The sequence below is a fragment of the Temnothorax longispinosus genome, chromosome 5, assembly GCF_030848805.1.
Source record: "Temnothorax longispinosus isolate EJ_2023e chromosome 5, Tlon_JGU_v1, whole genome shotgun sequence".
Classification (NCBI taxonomy): Eukaryota; Metazoa; Arthropoda; class Insecta; order Hymenoptera; family Formicidae; genus Temnothorax; species Temnothorax longispinosus.
Window position 1 is genome coordinate 18,042,858 of NC_092362.1, and position 19,583 is coordinate 18,062,440.

At 39.2% G+C, this 19,583-nt stretch overlaps 1 protein-coding gene across 4 annotated transcripts in view; it reads right to left on the reverse strand.

The window, feature by feature from the left end:
* Nucleotides 1–1,945: 1,945 nt before the first annotated feature.
* Klu (zinc finger protein klumpfuss) overlaps nucleotides 1,946–19,583 on the reverse strand; it is a 70,168-nt gene continuing 52,530 nt past the window's right edge. For 3 of the 4 annotated variants that reach the window (XM_071778106.1, XM_071778104.1, XM_071778103.1), the window contains one exon: nucleotides 1,946–9,218. In XM_071778106.1, the coding sequence (XP_071634207.1) occupies nucleotides 7,596–9,134 (1,539 nt within the window). In that variant the 5' untranslated portion in view covers nucleotides 9,135–9,218 and the 3' untranslated portion in view covers nucleotides 1,946–7,595. The remainder of the gene's footprint in view (nucleotides 9,219–19,583) is intronic. The other variant, XR_011731978.1, reaches the window with a different exon arrangement.

Here is a 19,583-nt window from a genome sequence, read left to right on the forward strand (position 1 = left end):
TAAAATATCTACAATAAGCACAGTATACGTGAAACAACAGACATCGTGCAAATGCGTCGGACTATTAATCACCTGGTATAGTATCATATTAATTAGTCTTCGAGCGCATAGCAAATAGACCGAACTATTCCGGTCGATAGGGCTGATATTTGCATTCGGATGGAGAGAACGCCCGGAATCTTGGCGTGGTCCGAATGCTTAAGGATCCGAAAACGGATTAATTTCATTATTGACGCATTTTCGTCCGTGTTACAGCGACTGTATCCATTATGGCACGCTCGCCGCAGCTGGTAGGACGAGCTTGTGTATTTGAAAAATTGTCAGCAGATATTGTTATGGAGATAGTGCATCGGCAAGCCGATTATCCGAATATCCCTTACACGAAACGTCGATTATTCCATTACCGCTTATCCGGGATATCGACCGCGCCAAAAAGGATACGATGCGATGTACGTCCAGCGAACGCATAATGCGCGTATAATAAGGTGTAGAGCTGAAATTTCATTCAGGCGCGTGATGTAAACATCAAGCCGATCATCAATATGCATTCTCTGGATAAAGACTTAACACGATTTACAGTACATTTTGGATGTTGCGTTAGGCTTTCGACTTATTTCTTTGTATCAATTTATTAGTTCATGTTGATTATAATTATTGTTATCTCTTATTATGCAGAAAGAACGGTTTTGCTGTAGTATCAAAAAATTTAACTATATACAAATCTAAAAATTTTGTTAGATCATTAAAATAATTATGTAGATTATAGGGCACTCAAGCTAGTTGTTAGAATATTCAAAATTTGTTATTATCATTGCTTCGGCGTTTCATATAATTATTTTGGTGATCCAATAAAATTATTTTCCGGAAACCCGGGAAACGTTGATTCTTCCGGGGTCCCTCAGCGCCTGGCCCATGTCTGGGCTTCTACCCGGAAAGCGCTTTCGCGCTTCCCCGGCTCAGTTGAGCTGTCTATTGATGCTGCGGCGGGATGGGGGACATCATCTCAAAACCCGCCGCTCCTCCAGGAGGGTGGTCTATACTGCGGGCGCGCGGTAAACCCTGTCCGCGCGCCCGCCCACCCCCGCGGTCCCCTTCTAAAGGGGGGGGGGGAAGTACTTCATACCTATCACCTTTCTCCCGCTTTCATTTTTGGGCTACGTCAAGCGAAATCGAAAGGAATTGATTACCATAACCATACGACACTTATCTTGGGTCTTATAATAAATACTGGACATAATAATTATAATTCATCGTTAAAATATTATATACTATTTTTTCCAGAAGTTATATGGCACAAATTATACAATTGCTAATAACGGTAGAATTCTATTTTTCATAGTTCCAATAGCTTAGATAGGAAACTTCTATAAATAGTATAACGTGTTTTAAATTCAATTACTAGATAAGTAATTGGATATAAATATGGTTTTAATAAATGTGGATAAATTGTCGTAAAAATTTCAAATGTGAGAAAATATACGACATTGATCGCTTTCGTTGTTTTTACGTCTACGAAGCGGAAGAGCGTGCATATCGACTATTTGTGAATTTGTTGGCAATTGGGTCACAGGCCATTCAGGCCTCAGGCCGGGTTATCAGTGTCGTCTCAATCGGGACGTATTTACTTCCCTTTTTCGTGCTACATCTTCGGTCGAGCATTTGGTATCCGCTACACATTCATAGATATTGCTGGCTATTAATAAATGTATATTAGGAAATGCAAAGCTATTTATATATATGATATTACTTCGATAAGATACGCACTCTCTCTCTGCTTAATTTTTTTCTCGAGTAATTTTTCTAATAATCTCACATAATTTAAATTTGAATTAAGAGCTAATATAGAAAAATGTGCTTTTTTATTTAGCTAGATTTAAAACGATAAGAAAAATAAAATTTTGTTATGATAGGTTTGAAATAAATGTACAACGAAAAATTATGGAGATCCTTTAGTAAGAAACAAGTAACGTGTATATATTATATTTCCATCATAGAAGTGCAGCAACATACAGGTTCTTGTTCTTATTTCGATGTACAGATATGCAGATTATAAATTCATGGCAGTAGAAAAGGATACAAAGATGACATCGTGACAAAACGAATGTAAGCCCTTGTTGTTAAAGGCCTTGAAATATTTACAGTATTGCAGTAGGTATCGCGAGTAGTGTTGTGCATTATACAAATAAATGCAAATATTCATCAAATAAGAATTTCTTTAATCAAATCTGTTTACGATATAAATAGGGATAGTTTTATCGATTGATCAAATGTTTCTAAAAGTTGGTCTGTATAAGATATGTGATAAATCGTACGATCTAAATAGCAACAGCACGTTAGTTACATCTATATATTTGATACACTTTCTCATTTGGGTAATAATCACGATTGTCTTGCACAACACTGACTGCCGGTGTATAGATATAGATTACGAATTCTTAATCACGTGTATATATCGGAAAGTTCTAACTCTCTTATCCAAAAGTCGCATGAAAAAATAATTCGCTTGAATCCTGCTTCTACATAATTTATTTTTGTTTCAGCCTTAAAATGATACGATGGATATATTCGCATCTGTTCATATTGATTTATCTATTTATCCTAAATACGAACTCTCGAACATTGCAAGGCACCGCATACTTTCCGACATAATTATCAAATTAACATTTAGAAAGGATTTAAACAAAATTTTATCGCTCTAAATTATAATCGAAAGCAAATTAAGTCTATTGCAAGTCTTTAATCGTCTGTGTAGTCCGGATTAAAATCATTATATTACTAATATTACCAAAATATCTTTCAATAAATATATCACACAGTTCATTTACTTAATATTTAATAGTTTATATTAAAATATAAGTCACACATTTAAAAAAAAGGAAAAAATATAGAAATGTATAGAATAACAAAATATAATGGGAAACATATGGGTGAAAATGACGAAGTACGGAGATGATTCGTTGAAAAATTATATTTTTTCCATTCTGGCACGAATCGTAAACACAACATAATTTATAAATTAACGTACACAATCATCATCAATCATTTATACAAATTTTCATCAGCATTTTATCGTTACAAAAGATATGCCTTTGTTTGGGAATTGGAGATCAAAATCTCTTCGGAGACAAGCTCTTTTGTGCCATGTAAGTCGGAGAAAAGGGAGGTGAGTTTGAGATTCAAAATATGTTTTGTCTTATATTCAAGTTGAAAATGTGTTAAATATTTATTATAAGACATTGCCATGAATTTTTTTCGTGTAAGTTGAACTCTCTCTCCCTTCTTCCGATTCGGTGACGGTAAAGGATAAATGAATCAAATGGAGATAAGTAAAACGGAAAATCATATAATAGGATGAGGAAGAAAAGAATGGAGATAATGAGGAAAGACAAGAGAGGAGAATAGAAAGCTTGACTCATGAACGGGATAACAAAATAAATAATAGAAGCATAAACATGATTAATCACTTAACAACGTAACTAGAGATAATAATAATATTAATAATAATTAATAATATTAATAATAGAAATAATAATAATCATACGAATGGCTATATATACTTGTGAATAATTACAAGAACAGGTCTGGCACGGCGATCGCTTAACTGCCCAAAGACGCGAACGTGTTTTGTTCTTTTCTCACGTCTCTTTTCTTACTTAAGTTACTACAGACTTATTACGCAAGAGATTCTGTCAGTTTAAGGCTGAATTGGTGCGAGGGATAACGTCAAGTAAGAGGTCTCGATGCTCTCGTTTTAATAATCACGCAAAAGAAATATGACAAAAGAAACAAAAAAAGAACGTTGGAACGCGTCAAAGACTCGATGGCACTTGAAAATTAATCGCACATCACATATTGAAGATGTATATTTTTTTGTTTATAATCCTGAAGTATTTTTAGTTTCGTAATTAATTAATTTATAAGTAAAAAAAAAGCAATTAGCAAAAAATACGTTTGATTTGATTTTAGAACGGTAGCCGGTCGCATTGCCGCACATGTATTCCGACTATTATCGATTAAAAAACGAAACGAGTGTCCTCCGACTCGACGATCCTCCCTCGCGCGTCGCACCATACGATAAACACCGCAAGCAATTGTTCGATCAAGGGGGCAAGTAAAATGGCAAGCAGAGAGCAACAATACTTTCTCCTCAATAGCTACTTACTCGTCCTCTGAAAACGCTTAATCGGTAGATAGGTAATTAGAAAAAATCTCGATATACAAAAATACAGAGATATACCTATGCGCGTATCACGCATTGCGCGTGCCACGCGTGTATCAGCGCGTGTTGATACTTTTACTTTTCTTTCGACGAGGAATAGGAGATACATCGGGGAAGTACACAAATATACATACGTATAGGATAAGGATTAAGGACAAAACGATCGAGGCTGAGTAAGCTCGAGTATTATGTCGGCGCGTGCTGCTCAACGAGTCACCATATGACTATCGTAAAACTATATGGAATTGACGTTTCCGAAACGAGAGACGAACTTATTCGCGGTACCGAGCAAACAGCGAGATTAAATTTTAATGCATTTCAACATAAGAGTATCTCTTAGGATACTCTTGTAGAATAAGTGCATAATACCTACTATGCACTTATATTTAAATCTTTATTTTCGACGTTTTATCATATTTGCTTTTGTTTTCTCTGTAATTTTTCTCTAGATCTTATACATTTTTACGATATGTGAGAGAATTATTGGTAAATAATGCATAAAGTACTTTTTTCAAAATCTGTAGATCTATTAGAGCAACATTACCAGATTCAATCCGCCATTTACTCGGCCTGGCTACCTTATCCGTACGGAGATCATGGCTTGAGTATACTTTTAGATTGTCTTCGTCGATTCACAGCGCAAAGATACCTGTCGGATTCGCCCTTTTTCGCTTAAGCACCACAACCAGTTTCGATTAATCGCGCCGCAACGACCGCTGTTCGCGTATACTTATTTACTTAGCTTCTACAAGAAAACGTTAAAAAAATTCGAAGAGACCGTATCGATCTTGTCAATTTGAATGTTCGTTCCTCGATAACGTAACGAACTGACGCCGACGTTATCATTTCTCGTGACGTTCGACGTTACTTAATTAGCATTAATTTCGAGGTGAGAACAACTTTCAAACTGAACTTCGCGTTCACGTATTCGAAGCCTTTCGCGAAGTCACATACTTCAAGTGCATTGTATAAAAAAATATTTTATCTCCTTACCGGTGTGCGGCGGCGCGAATAATTAATAATCGTAATAGTTATAATAATAAAACGCAATAATAGTGTCAATAATATTACTCACTAATTAACGTTATTTCTATACGCTTTATTATGCTTTAACATCATTTTTTCTCTCTCTCCCTCTCCTCTCTCTCTCTCTCTCTCTCTCTCTCTCTTTCTGCAGGTACGAATATGTTTATTTCTTTTTCACATTGTCCTTATTCTTGCGATCGCGTGATTTCTCGACTCCGCATTAACAAAATGTCCATCGCAAAACAATGATCACGATTACATTTATAACTATCAATACATCACTGTTTTTGCTTTTTTCGACTTCTATAGAAAGTCGACTTAACAAGTTTTCAAGTAACAACAACTTGAGCAGGTTTCGGGCGAATCGACGAGGTTACCAATGGCGACTCGCTATTTATAGATATGGACACATGAGAAAAATATTGGCGGTAAATAAACTTTCAATCAGAGAAATTATCTCGTTGATTGATTTGATTCTGTCTCGCCTTCTTTTGAGATTGTTGACGAGATTATTCTCTCGTCACCAATAGTTTTTCTCCGTTCCGCAAATCGCGCTCGATCGACAGATATGTTCTAAACAGGATAACTCTAAAACTGCTCACTGAGGTCTAATGAATCTTTTTTATAATCTTTTATATTAATCTTTTGTTGTATCTTCGATTAATTTAATATGATTTTAAATCATATTAAATTCTGGACAACGATTTACGTTTCGATTTATCTTTTAGTTAAAGAATTTATATAAAAAATAAAAAATAGATTTCATTAAACCTCGACATACAATTTACTGGGGTTGATGCGTGTGTTAATCGCGTGTCCGAAATATTCATCTAAAATTTGGCACGTATGTTCGCGTCGCCGACGGGCTACGTTCCAGATTTCTCTACATAGTTAATGTTAAAGATTAGGAAAGTTTTTCGCGAAGAAATGACGCGCGATGTGATTGATTATGTACATACAGTATTATTGGACACGTGATCGTTTTACGAGCACGATAAAAACACGATTCGATTCTAACGCTGAGCCTTTAAGCACCGCTTTCATGTACTTCCGTGCACTTGTGCGGCCGAGCAGGAATGCTTTATTTTCAGCTTGTGTGTGTCTCAATTTTATACTCGAGAACGAAAAAGCGAAAGATGTACAAAGAGAGCAACTGGTTAGGTGCCGTATCTTTCCCATGACAATCAAGAAATCTCCGAGAACAGCAATCGATACAGTTGATAACCAAATAAGATCTTAAAAAAAAATAAGATTAAGCTTTAAGAAAATTTCTAAATTTTGAAAACATTATTAGAATATACATAAAGATATATGTAATGCAAATGAGACGAGGAATAAGTTTATTGATAAATTAATAATTTATTACGCATGCAAATAGATTACTCTCGGACTGTTCCTTGGCCGAAGTTGTAGTCACGATATTGTGTGTCGCGATGAAACATTAGGAAGAATAAAACTCGAATCGCGGAAACAGAATCAGATGCGGAGGGCGAAGAAGTACGATAATACTGTTCGGCATTGTTCGCTGTTAACGCGCGCGATCGCGTGTGACGCGTGAAAGATGATAATTTTTAGGCAATCCATAAAAAAAATCGTTAAACAAAAAATAATTTATTTTTTGATAAATACAATATAATACTCACGGGAGCGAAGTTCATTTTTATTATTCAGCTCTCCATGCTGCTTTCGACTGCGAATTTAACTCTTTCGCTGAGCAGAGTGCATAAGGGAGATTTCAAGTTTGCAAATATAGTAAAAGATTGCGAAACGTTGCAATAATTTTGAAGCAAAAAAAAAGTCACTTTGTAGAAAAAGTTACATGCACACTGTTAATGTATTTTCCAATTTTTTTAATATCATAAATGAAAGAGAAAAGAGAAGAAATAATCGTTAGATTTGCATAAATCTATTAACAAATTCTTTAAATATATTGATGTGGTTATATTATAAACTTTTCTGTAGGAACTTCAAAGTGCAGCGAAAGAATGAAATTAACGCGTCTAGCTGCAATCTCTTCCAAAATAGTCGTCTCAGAAGTTCAAGTTCGATCACAGACTGATTAGTGTCTGTCGGAATTCTTGCGAAATCGAATTACGACAACAATACAAATCTTGCCTCTCGTCGATTCTCTTATTCCATCAAGATCGCGATCTCTTCAAGTATCGATTTGTTTCTAACGCTTGGCTAATGTCATGAAGGTTGTCGAGCGGTGATTTCGCTCTCTCAACATGTTCCCACGAAGTCCTGATCGACCCGCGAAGGTTCCTGAGGATCCTCGATCGATCCTATCGCGATGTCCTCGCTGAGACCTGGAGCTAGAGTGCAACCAGGGTCATCCGACCGATCGTTGTCATTCAGCTTTAATAACTGCCGATGGCGTCCCTGTCACGTTTTGGTCGAAAGTGGGACATTCCTCACCAGCGAGTAGACCGGGTTCGGTCTTGGGGATAGGACCGTCCGCGCACCGATTGTGGGTTTTCAGATGCCTGGTGATCATATCCCTGCGACAGGCTGCATAGGCACACTGCGGGCACTTATACGGCTTCTCGCCGGTATGGGTTCGTTGGTGGGTGCTGAGGTGATCAGATCTGCTGAACACCTGTCGGCAAGTCCGGCATGTGTACGGTTTGACGCCGGTGTGCAGTCTCATATGCCTGGTCAACATGTCCGACCTCGCAAAACTCCTCTGACACACGTCGCAGAGGTATGCTTTCGCCGAGGCATCATGGAGACCTTGTCGACGATGTCTGGATGCCATGTGCTTTGCCAGACGATCATGCAGACTGAACATCTGTCCGCACTCTGGACAGACGTAAGCCACGTCCGCGCCCGGCGCCATTTCCTCAACGACGGGTAGAACCTCCAAATTATACCGTACTGCAACGCTTTCTTTTGTCGTGGGTGATGCGACATCGCCCCTGACTACGGGCACGCTGACGGAACCCCGCGTTACGATGCCAGACGGTAGCAACTGAAGAGACGGTGACCTGCTGGAGGCTGCCGAAGCAGCCGCGGTGGACTGTAGCATCAGATTCTTCATAGAGAGATCCAACGGCGATTCTTGAGGACTTGTACCATCACTCTCGAGAGAGCTACTTCGCGGAGGATGATTGACGACAGAGGAAAAAGAAGTGGTCGCGGCTGGTACTCGCGTTTCGTCCCATTTGGGCACAACATCTGAATCGGAGTGACTGCGTCCGCGGAAGGTGTCGCCTGGTGACGACGACGACAGGTACTTGGTATGCATGTACTGCTCGAATATGCTATACGTGCCGCATATACTGCTGTACGTGAAGCTGGTTCGCGACAGCGGTGTCTGCAGAGAGGTCGCCGACATCATCGCTGCCGACGCAGCCAGCGACTGTGAGCACTGACTGCACATACAGTCCGAGTACTTAGTCGCCGACAATCGGTGGTTGTTCTGATAGGGCGAGTAACGATGTCGATGATGGTGATGTTGATGATACGAATATCGGTATGGTCGGTGGGGATGATGGTGATACTGCTGACTGATTTCGTTGAACTCCTCTTCGGTTGACATCACTGCTTCCGCATCTTTTAACCTCAATGGTAGTTGGCCAATCACGGCGGTGGTATCCACAGCGGATCGCGAGGACGACGATCTGGGCGAGCCGAAGACATCTTCCTCCTCGGACACAGGTCCGCTGCCTTCGAACTTCAACACCTCGCCTTCGGATGGTGAACTGCGATGGGCCTGCAATGTGTCCACTACTTGTTCCAACCGTCTTCGTTTCTTGCGGGGGTTCCGGTGGTTGCGGTTGGCCGTCGCCGCGAGGGTGTTGTTGTTGGTACAGGAGGGTGGTGGCGGCTTGGCCGGGCCCGGGGGCGCGGCTGCGGCGTCCTCCACGGCGCTCTCGGCCATCGTCATCGAGGATGCGCGGCACCCGCCGCCTGGGCCCCTTATGCCACCTACGACACCCTCGGCTACCACCGTACTACCACCCACCTCGTCCTGAAACAATTAAAAGATGATGATGTGGTTATTCGAAGATGCTCATGTTATCTATACGAGTTTAAATAAATTATTTAATTTAGCGTTTAAACAGTACTTGAATAGCACTGAAGCAATGAACAAGTGTGCGGTGACGTTTATAGATTAAATTATCGCACATGTGTATTTGCTTAATTATTATTTCGATAATCTGTTTAATCGTTGAATTAAATTATGCCTTATTATGTTGATATATGTCTATACGCTAAGGTTTATATAGATATATTACTTTACTTGCTTCGGTCGTGATCTTTTTTCCAATTTATGTTAGAAATTATTCAGAGTATGTGACTCGGGCTTGAATTTCACAAGATATATAATTTCACTTGAACGCAAATTAATTTTCAGAGAAATAACTTCCAATTATATGTTATTATACTTTGAGATTTGAGCGCCATTGAATTAGATAGTATTTTGTTGGCGCAACGTTGTTGTTAACAACGCTAGCTTGCTAATGATAGTAATTGACATATCGTGGTGACATTTATACGGGCAAGGTTTAGATTTGCAGGTGCTAATAAACTATGACTTCGTAATAATATATGAATTTATGATAGCGCTACTTGTAAATGAAACGTGGTTAATGATAATATTTCGAGAGACATAAACTTCGATCAATTCATGTTTAATATGATCTCACGTAATGCATATAATATTATTAATTATAACAAATAATTCAAAATTTATAAGCGTTTATATATTTTCGCTATTTTAAGCGCAAAATTTAATAAATTAAAAAGAAATATTACAAAAATACAAAACTTAGTATGTCTATTAAAATAGACCAGCAAGAATAGACTTTATTGTACGACTTTTTTAAAAATTTGTTCATAGTACCGTACAGAGTTTAACATATAAATATTATAAAATAAGACATTGGTCTTATGCAACGGTTCTCTGTCATAAAATGCAATTTATGTTAAAAGCAAATAGGTTAACGTGAGCAACATCAAAAATAAAAAGTGTCGAAAATTAATTCTTTTACAAAACGTTAAATATAATTATTATATTAATCGCGAGAGCAATGAAATATCAGTGTGAATGACCGTTCACATATAATCTTGCCATCTTACCAATCCCAAAAAAACAGGTATTGACGTGCAAGACCAACAGGTGTGGACTGCGCGTGACTCGTCTTAGAACGAATGGCAATCGAGGTAACGGAGGTCTTCTAGAGAATGGGGGAGACGACGAAGAAGCGCCAAGTTGTCGTAACAAGACGCGATTAGAATATTCGTCACGTTTTTGCGCCGCGATATCGACCGATCATTTGTCATTAGTGCCGTGGCCGCCATTAAAAGCCGAGAGACGATCGCCTCTCGACGAGATCGCGCTCGATCCCGTGCCGATTATCGCGATACAGCCCCGTTTCGACCACTCCGCGACTAACGGAACTTTTTTTAACGTTCTCGATAAAAGAATCTTGCCCACTTTGTAAACAAGCGGCATCATCATTTATTGAAACACGGTCGTTACTAAGGAAATTAATTAGAAACGGAAGAGATTCGTCATGGGTTAATTGAATATCTATTAAAACATTATTGCGCATTTCTAAAAGTGTAGAAAATTGCGTATTTTTGACGATTCACGAAGTGACAGATGAATAATGATACTCTGTGTTCTCTTGGTTGAATACAGAATTTTCGGCGGGGACCTAATTCCCACGAAACGAATATAGACGAAGAGTCGTGTGGGATTTTTAAAATATTTATTTTAATCCACCATGTAAATGTATGTGTGTGGACCACACTGTTCGTCTTGTTCGATGTGACAACGTCACTTTGTCATAAGACCGCGCGATGTAACTTGAGAGATGTATCTGCTGAATATTTGAAATTTAAATCGCGCGAGCACGAGCACGTGAATCAACGAACAGACTACCGATGACTGGCATTTAACACCGTGATTTTTTGACGGCGTGGGCGAATTTCTATTGTTCATGTGCAGCACTTTAAAAAAATTAACTCTGGGGACTCCATTACCGGCGGTTCTTCTTACTTGCGGCTCTTTTACAGATAAAAAGTTTATAAAATCGTAAAAATCAAACATGATGTAAATAACTACTTATGATGCGACGTTATCCAATCTCGGTAAAACTTATGATGAACTTTATAAGGATTTCGCATCGTTTTCGTTAACCAACGGCATTAAAAGAGAGACATATTAGATTAAAATAATCGATTAATTTTGTGTAAGTGTTTATATATTAAATAAAACTAAGAGGACAGCAAAAGAAATTAAAATCAGATTTTTAGGATCTTTCAGTTTTGCCGACTAAATACATCATTGAATATGAGAAATCAAACTGCGAGGTATCTTTTTAAAACCAATACACATACGATGGCACCCGATGTGACGGTATCTTGGCGCCACGTGTGCGTGCATAATCTCAATTGCAAGTCTGCCGTCGGTCTCGATAGCACGTCACGATCGTAGAATAAAGATTCTACTCAGCTTCCTGGAAAAACGCGGTATGTCGCGTCGCGGACGCGGATGTGGAGAATTGTCCAACGGTTTTCCAGCGGCTCCAGCGTGCTGCATACCGACGCGTACGTGCGTAGTGCGCCGTTTCGAGACCGATCTTCGCGGCCGGCCCCGCTTACCTCCGATGAATACCGAGAAATCCGTTCATGGAGAAACATGCGAATTCCTGGCCACAGTCCCATCGCGCGGCAGCGAGAGGCGGACTTCGATAGTCGCTTAAATGACGTCGCTTAAGTGACTTAATGCGGCTGAATCCGCGATTTATTTCAATCCACGTGCGTCCTTCAACTTTGCACCACCGCACCGGGGCATTCTCGGGATTCTAGAATAAGGACTCGTCGCTGTCGCGCCTTTGTCGCACAAAAAAAAACTGCTTTATGCGCATTCGAAAGTCTTGTTATGCTGTTCTCTTAAAGAGACAGAATGAATATTAACATGTTGGCATAGTGATTGTTTTTATTAGCCAGATGATACTTTTGCAGGACATGTAGTGGCGTCACAGAAAAGAATGCGCGTTCCTAGCGGGAGGTTGTTCTTGAATAAAGTGTTTGGTTAGATGTCTTCTTAACAAAAGTTATATTTATGCTGTCAATTCATAGATTGATACTTGCATGGTTTGATTACAAAACCGCATCAATCAAAAGAGAATAGATAATAGATCTGAACGCATTCATGTCATAGAATAGCGCTTCGATTAGAGAAGATCCGTAATGAATCTTGTTTGACGGTGCTCGAGGCGCTTCGGTCCTTTCTTCTTTACTACAGTGGCTATTCTTTTATTCTTCTCGGCGCCGCCACTTGTCCTACCCTTCTCCGCCTTCATTCGCGGAGAGAAAGGGTCTCGATGATCGGTCGTAAAACGTAAAGGGGACTCGTAAACGAAGTGAAAAGATATCAGAACGTAAATGTCGAGAACAGGTCCCCTAAAGAGGACGGTGTGGGCGTACTTACTCGCTACCTTCCCACCACCTTGATTTTTTCCTTTTTGCCTTCGCTCAGGATCGAGGAGTACCCTTCTAGAGAGTTTGCTGCGATATTTCATTACTCTCTTTATTTCTCTTATTCTTTTCCATTTAATGAAATTATCTTAAGCTAACAAAATGCACATCAAAAATAATTTTATTCCATATGATATTTAAGAAGTGTTCCCTTGATGATTAAAAAATTTAGATTAAGGCTCTCAAGTGCTAATCTAATGATACAAAAATTTCAAGATATACTAAAAATGTAAGACAGTATTGATTTTTTAAAAGTATACAACAAAATATTTATAAAAATTAATAATAATTTTCTTTGTGAAAAGAAAAATATATTACATTCAGTTCGATATAAGCAAAATATTCGTATCGAGAAAGAGAAGTAGTAAAGATGTTGCTATCTACGATTTGATACACATGTGATGATTTGAGGATATGAGTTTGCAAGAAAACGGAGCGGACGATCATCGGTGAAGAATTCCAGCAGGAATGCCCTCGAGCAGGCACCTGTAACCGTGGCTCGACGGGAGAAACAGAACAGGTTGAGACGTGGGCGTGGGTGGAGCGCTTGATCTTTCTCTCCTGCACGATCTGCCCATATACTGGCCACTGCGCTACGGCAGTGATGGGTACGATTAACGCGCGAGTTTATGTTCACTATTTCTTGAAGACACAGATACATACAAAAAACATTTTCATCTCCTTAAAAAATAATTTTCTTTGTCAGAATGCTCTTTGGCGTTTTACACTCTAATAGACGCAACATAAAAAATGTGACATTTAAAAATGAATTTTCATCTTAGAATTTTATAAAAGTTTTGTGTTTTAATCGTATCAACATTCCAAACGTTTGTAGTTACAAGTTGTATTCCATAATCGCAAATGATATAGCGTCTATTAATACGATTTGATGCATTATTTAATCATCATTTTCATTTACCTAAACGATTAATTAAGATGTAATTAGATAGATACGATCTAAAAAAGAAATAGCATAAGGAGTTATTAAAAACAATGTCGTCTTTGTAAAAAAATATATAAAAACAAATGTAGTTACACGTGTGTGTTATATAAATGTGAACGTGACTCGCGCCTTTCGCTATTGGCTGTCCATCCGGCGTTCCTGCTTCGGAAAGGAAGAGCGGCCTTAAGGCAGACAGGCTCGCCGCGGTGGCGGTAGGACTCTGGCGAACTGCTACCAAAAAACCAGACGGGCTACCGAAGGGAAGCCGGTGGTTGGTATCTATATAGGCTACGAGGTAGTGAAGCTGCGACCATCCGAGCGTATCTTCCCGCGAGGGCGAGGCCCGCAAAAAGAATTAGAGGAATCGAGACGGCCGGCGATCGAAGGTCGACGATCTGTCTCGACGAATGAACGTTCGTTAACCATTAGGCCTATCTGAAGCATACCAGCCGGTGGCTCGTCTAGGAGATTGACAACGTATATCAAGCCTACGAGCTGCGGAGGACTCGTTCGCCAAGCACACACTTTTCCGCGGAACGAGTTGCAGAAGCAACGCGCGTCTTTCCTCATTCTGTTTCTTTTTTCTCGGCTTTTTTCTCTCTCTCCCCATCTATCTCTTCCTTTCTCCGTCTTTCTTCCCTCCACAGAGCATTTCCCCCGATGCGGTCTCTCTACGATGCAAAGAAGTCGCTTGCTCGAGTGAGCGTCCGTCGCGCGACAGATTTTATCGTCGGCGGAAAATTACGGGTTATCGAGAGGGTGATTAATGGCCCCCCGCTGGATATTGGACAGTAATTAAATGCGTGGCAATTTGTGCACCGCGCAGATATAGTGTGTGCGTATTCATGGCACGACTGACAGGCCAACTAGACTGATTTAAAGTTTTACGAGACGAACGAGGCGCGCGCGGGCGCGCGCGCGATCGTTTATCTTTCTCTGCGTCTTCCTCGATCCTTGTCGGCTCATCTTTTTTCCTGACGAAGATGCTAACACGCCGCTATGGCATGTCTCTTTTTTTGTTTCGTGTATAGGATACGACGCGACGCATATATAAAGTGTAGCAAGATTGCGCTCGACTTTGCGGAGGCTTTGATTCTACTTTTTGACGGAAACGAGGTAGGCTCGTCATACATATTCTGATTCTTGTTCGAAAAAAAGCAATTTGGCGACGCAAAAAGATATAGGTACATAATTTGTCAAAAAAGATCTTTAAAACATTCAACGATATATCTTATTGTATGTTTATAATTTTATACATATATAATCAATATGCATGCAGATAGATAGAAAGATAAAAAATCACGTAAAGTCTCAATGTAGCTTTTTCGAGAGATTCGGCATGCATTTATTATAAAAGTAACTTTCGTGGTTTCGCTTTATAGAGAGCATCGCGATACCGGAGAGTCGCCAAGAGTCTCCTCCATTAGATAACTTCCACGAAAAGACTAAGACGCGGTTTTTGCGTCTGCGATGGCGAGGCGGGACTTGGCGCTCATAGGCAGGTATAGAGCATCGTCGTCCTCGACTCTTACGATCTAGTTAGCGCGATCCATCGATCCGATTGGCGTGTAATCGATCGCCCTCGTCTCTATAAGGGGACGGGCTAGAATTCGCTGAATCACACCGCCTTCGGGACAATTTGCCGATATGATAACGCCCCGTTTCCTCTGATTCCACTTGTTTACGCTGAAATGGCGATATCCAGCATCATGCATTATTGAATAAGACATTAATTCCGTATTCTTCATTTTAATGGATTGTGCCATATATAGATATGTTAAGCAAATGAAAAAGGAAAAACAGGTATATATATATCTATGTGCAGTTTATTCTCGCGCACATAATCATTTTTTACTATAAGGATTTCTAGTTCAATTGTTTCTTTTTACGCCACGTGTAAATGCATTATAATTCAGTATAGGTATGTTGGAAATATCGCATTTTTGTAAAAGTTATTTCATCGCCATGCATAGATAAATTACTTTAGCATCTGTATATAGATTTTTGGAAATTTGCCCTGAAGACTAGTAGACTTCAAGATAAATCAAAATTTTAAAAATTATATATTTGATATATAATTGTATTAACAACTCTCTATTTTTATAATATATACCATTCCAGTCATTCCAGTAGTCATTCCAAATAACGATATTTTTATGAAGCTTGAGAAAGGTATCAAAAATACGATATACTTCCGTTATTCACTTGTCATAGTTCCGAAATGCCCCCATCAAACTCTCCATTACACTCTGCGATCTTTCAGTCAACCGAAACGTATCGCGATGTCACGCTGTTCTGTCGACATTAAGGCGAGTTCATTTCGACGGGCGCATAATCCGATTATCCCGGCTTCTCATTCGGTCGCGTTTTCCCGGCGCCGCTCGCATTTTATTCCACGGCATGCGTCTCCATGCACCTGGCCGCCGCACGCCGCGCCGCCGCAAAACCCGCGCATCCCATTACGGTACGTAAACGCTCGATATTCTTTCATTTCACTTCCTGAGGGTGCAGATTCTAGATATATATTTAAATGCCGCTGCAAAATGCCAACCCATTCCCGCGAAACGATATTATTTCTCTTCGTTCCGATTGCCGAGCCGATCCGTTTGCGGAAAAGAGACGGCGACAGCGATCGAAGAGAGGAGAGAGGAGAGTCAAACGAGGCAGTTTGAAAATATGCTCCTGAAATTATCGTTATCCGCCGAGGGATCTCCGCGGCCGCGAAGATCGTCGAGTCGTTAGTCAGTCGGTCCTGCGGTCCCGAGACCCTCTCCAAGTGCCGAGAAAAAGAGGGAGAAAGAGAGGCGCACTGGTAATTAAACTCTCGCGCGACTTTGCTTGCCGTCGTTCGTCGGTCGACGTCGTTGGCTTTTTACGGTTTGCACCTTGCACGCCACGCCACATACACGAGAGAGAGAGAGAGAAAGAGAGACGTGACGCGTATGTCGGCGCCTTACGGGCCAGCGTAAAACTGGCCGGTAATCATTAACGACCTAGCGCTCTCTCGACGAAAACCAAAGAGAGCCGCATCGCACCTGAAAAAGCTTACATGTGCATACAGAATATTTCAGAACACTCGACCTTATTTTGAATAACGGATTTTTCCAAAGAGAATATCGAAGAAACTATTATATGATTTTTAACATTTATAATATTTAATATGTGTAAAATATATTTCGAAAAAGTAAAATTTCGAAGAAGTAAAATTGAATCTTCTTATTCTAAAGCAGAGCAATTTTTGTTTTTGAAAATAGAGTGCCATGGTAAATCGCAGCATATATTTAACTTATCGCAAAGTGCGGCAGTTTATTGAATGAGATGAATTGCGATCGAGCCAAGAGGGTGCAAATTATAATTTATCAAATTAAACTTTGCATGAATAGATGCATGTACTTAGATTATTGCGACGATTTGAACGTATAACGAAGTGAAAATGTCTGAGCCTGTGTGGGCATACATTGCGATAATTTAGAATACACATCCGTGATGATGGCAATACGATGCGGTGACGTCCGAATCGACAAATAAATAGTCAATTCGTTTAACATTTGCTCCTGTTCGCTATCCGTGTTGTCCGCAATCGATTCCCTTGCGTCACGGCGCTAAAGTATTCCGCGAACTCATATCATTGACAACGCAATATGAACAGCATCGTTTATAATAGTGCGCGCGATTTATCGCATGTCATTATGGTACGCACCGCGGGCCGTAAATATCAAAAGCGCAACTTGCTACCGAATTACATAAAATAATCCGCGAATAGAACGCAATGCGAGTGGAAAATAATAAAAATTTAATATCTGCTGCGCGTAAAATCGAGTAACATTGATTCTTTACGAGCACGCGCATAAAAACACACATAACCGGCTCCGAGAGCGGCACTTGAATATCCTTATAACAATCAGGGGAAAGTATCTCACTGTCTGATTACACAGACATAAATCCTAACTATCGTGAATATTTGATGATGGGATTGAAAACAAACGCATGATGAAATAAGTCATAAAATGGCTCTTTTTAATTTTTCTTCTGTTAAAAAAATAAGTAATAAATTGTATATAATTACATATAGACCTAAAAAGAATCTAAAGCTTAATTTTCATAGAAAATGCTTCATTCTAATATAATAATATTTAATAACATAAAGGAATACTTTAGTAGATAATTATATTTATCAATAATGTATATTATAATTCGAAATATTGAATATATGTAGTTACAATTAAACTTCAGGTGATGTAAACGGTACGGTGCACTGATTTTTCAAGATACGTCTATTTATTAACAACTGCAATATAATATGTATCATATTTATATAGACGCATAAGAAAATAAATTATATAACCTACAAATAGTTAAACTTTAAAATAAGGTAATGACTGAAAACTTTCATCTCTTGATAATAACCCGCTGGGTTCTTCTCGGAGCGTATTTCGATCCGAAACAGTTCAGATGCAAGGTACGGTGTTGTATGCGCGCTGTCCCGATGCCGCATCGAAAGTGTCATAGCACTGCAGTGCAGCAGGACTGCAGCAGGTTCCAAAATGTAGCGCAGTAATCGTTAATATACGGTCACGGAGGTCCCTCAAACCGGAAAAATGCAATAATAACGAGTAGAAAATTTGCCAGGAATTTGACAAGAGATGTAGACGTTATTATACAGCTGTAATACTTTCTGCGAGCGGGATGCAATTATTATGTCGAACTGACAAAGTTTAACCACACGTGTAAGAACGAACTGGCGTTTATCGTAGTAATTACACTTTAGCTTTAACGATAATATCTGATAAAAGCGATAAGAAGGAAAAGTTTACGAGCCAACGGTCGATTCTACATTTTTGATACGCTGAGAGTTATACAACGTCGTTCACGAGATGGTTTCGTGTATAGTAAATTGCGATCATTAGCACGACGATTATCGATAAGATAGGCGATGTGTGATCAGACGTGAAAATAATCGACTAATTAAAAAAAGACGTTATAATTAAAATTGTATGCATTTTATGAGATAGCATTTCTCGTTGATTTGCGCGAGGATGATTTTGTGCGGAATTTCTAAAACGCATGTATATAAAATTAGAAAGGACAAAAGGATATTAAAATAACCGATTTTACTTCACACATTTTTGAAATATAATATAGTAATATAATTTGTACATAACCTTTACATTTTACATGATACAGTAATTTAATCTCGGGATATGGAATAGTAATTCCTTAAAATTTGGTTTTATAAAGTAATGAAATTAATGATCTTTTATGATCTGACATTAAAATTATAATATCTTTCAAAAATTTTAAATATAATTTTCCGACGTCGTAAGTTAACAGATCCTCTAAAATTGATAATAAGCCAGCCCTGTAGTGCGGCGCGTATACACGCGTAAATGCATTCGGTCGTAACGGCTGTTACAATCTATCCCAACCACGGCATTCGTATGGCGGACATTATCGTGTAATTGCGGGTTAATTCGAGGCTGGCAGACGACAGCGTACAAGGCGTGGGCGATTCCTTAGGCCTGTCTCGTTTTGTCGTTTCGCGTAGCTGCACGCAATCGCATTCGCCAAACGACAGAGACATCTCCTAGTAGTCTCTTGGGCTCTTCGTCCAACGCTCGTTGAACATATTTTACGCTTCGTCGCGCGAAACCGACGATTGTCCGTGCAATAATTTACATGGAAATCAGGCACGCGAAATCTAGAGACTCATTTACACAGAGCTTGGACTCAAATAAAGTGAAGATAGATAAGAGTCATTCATCAGACGTGTGAAAAGTATAAAAATTCTTTTTAAGAAAATATTTTTTCGACAATACTCAATTTAAATTTATAAAAATCATTTTTCTGTTGTTTGAACTTTTGAAAACTTTTTTTTGTTGTTAAAGAGAAACGAAAATCTAT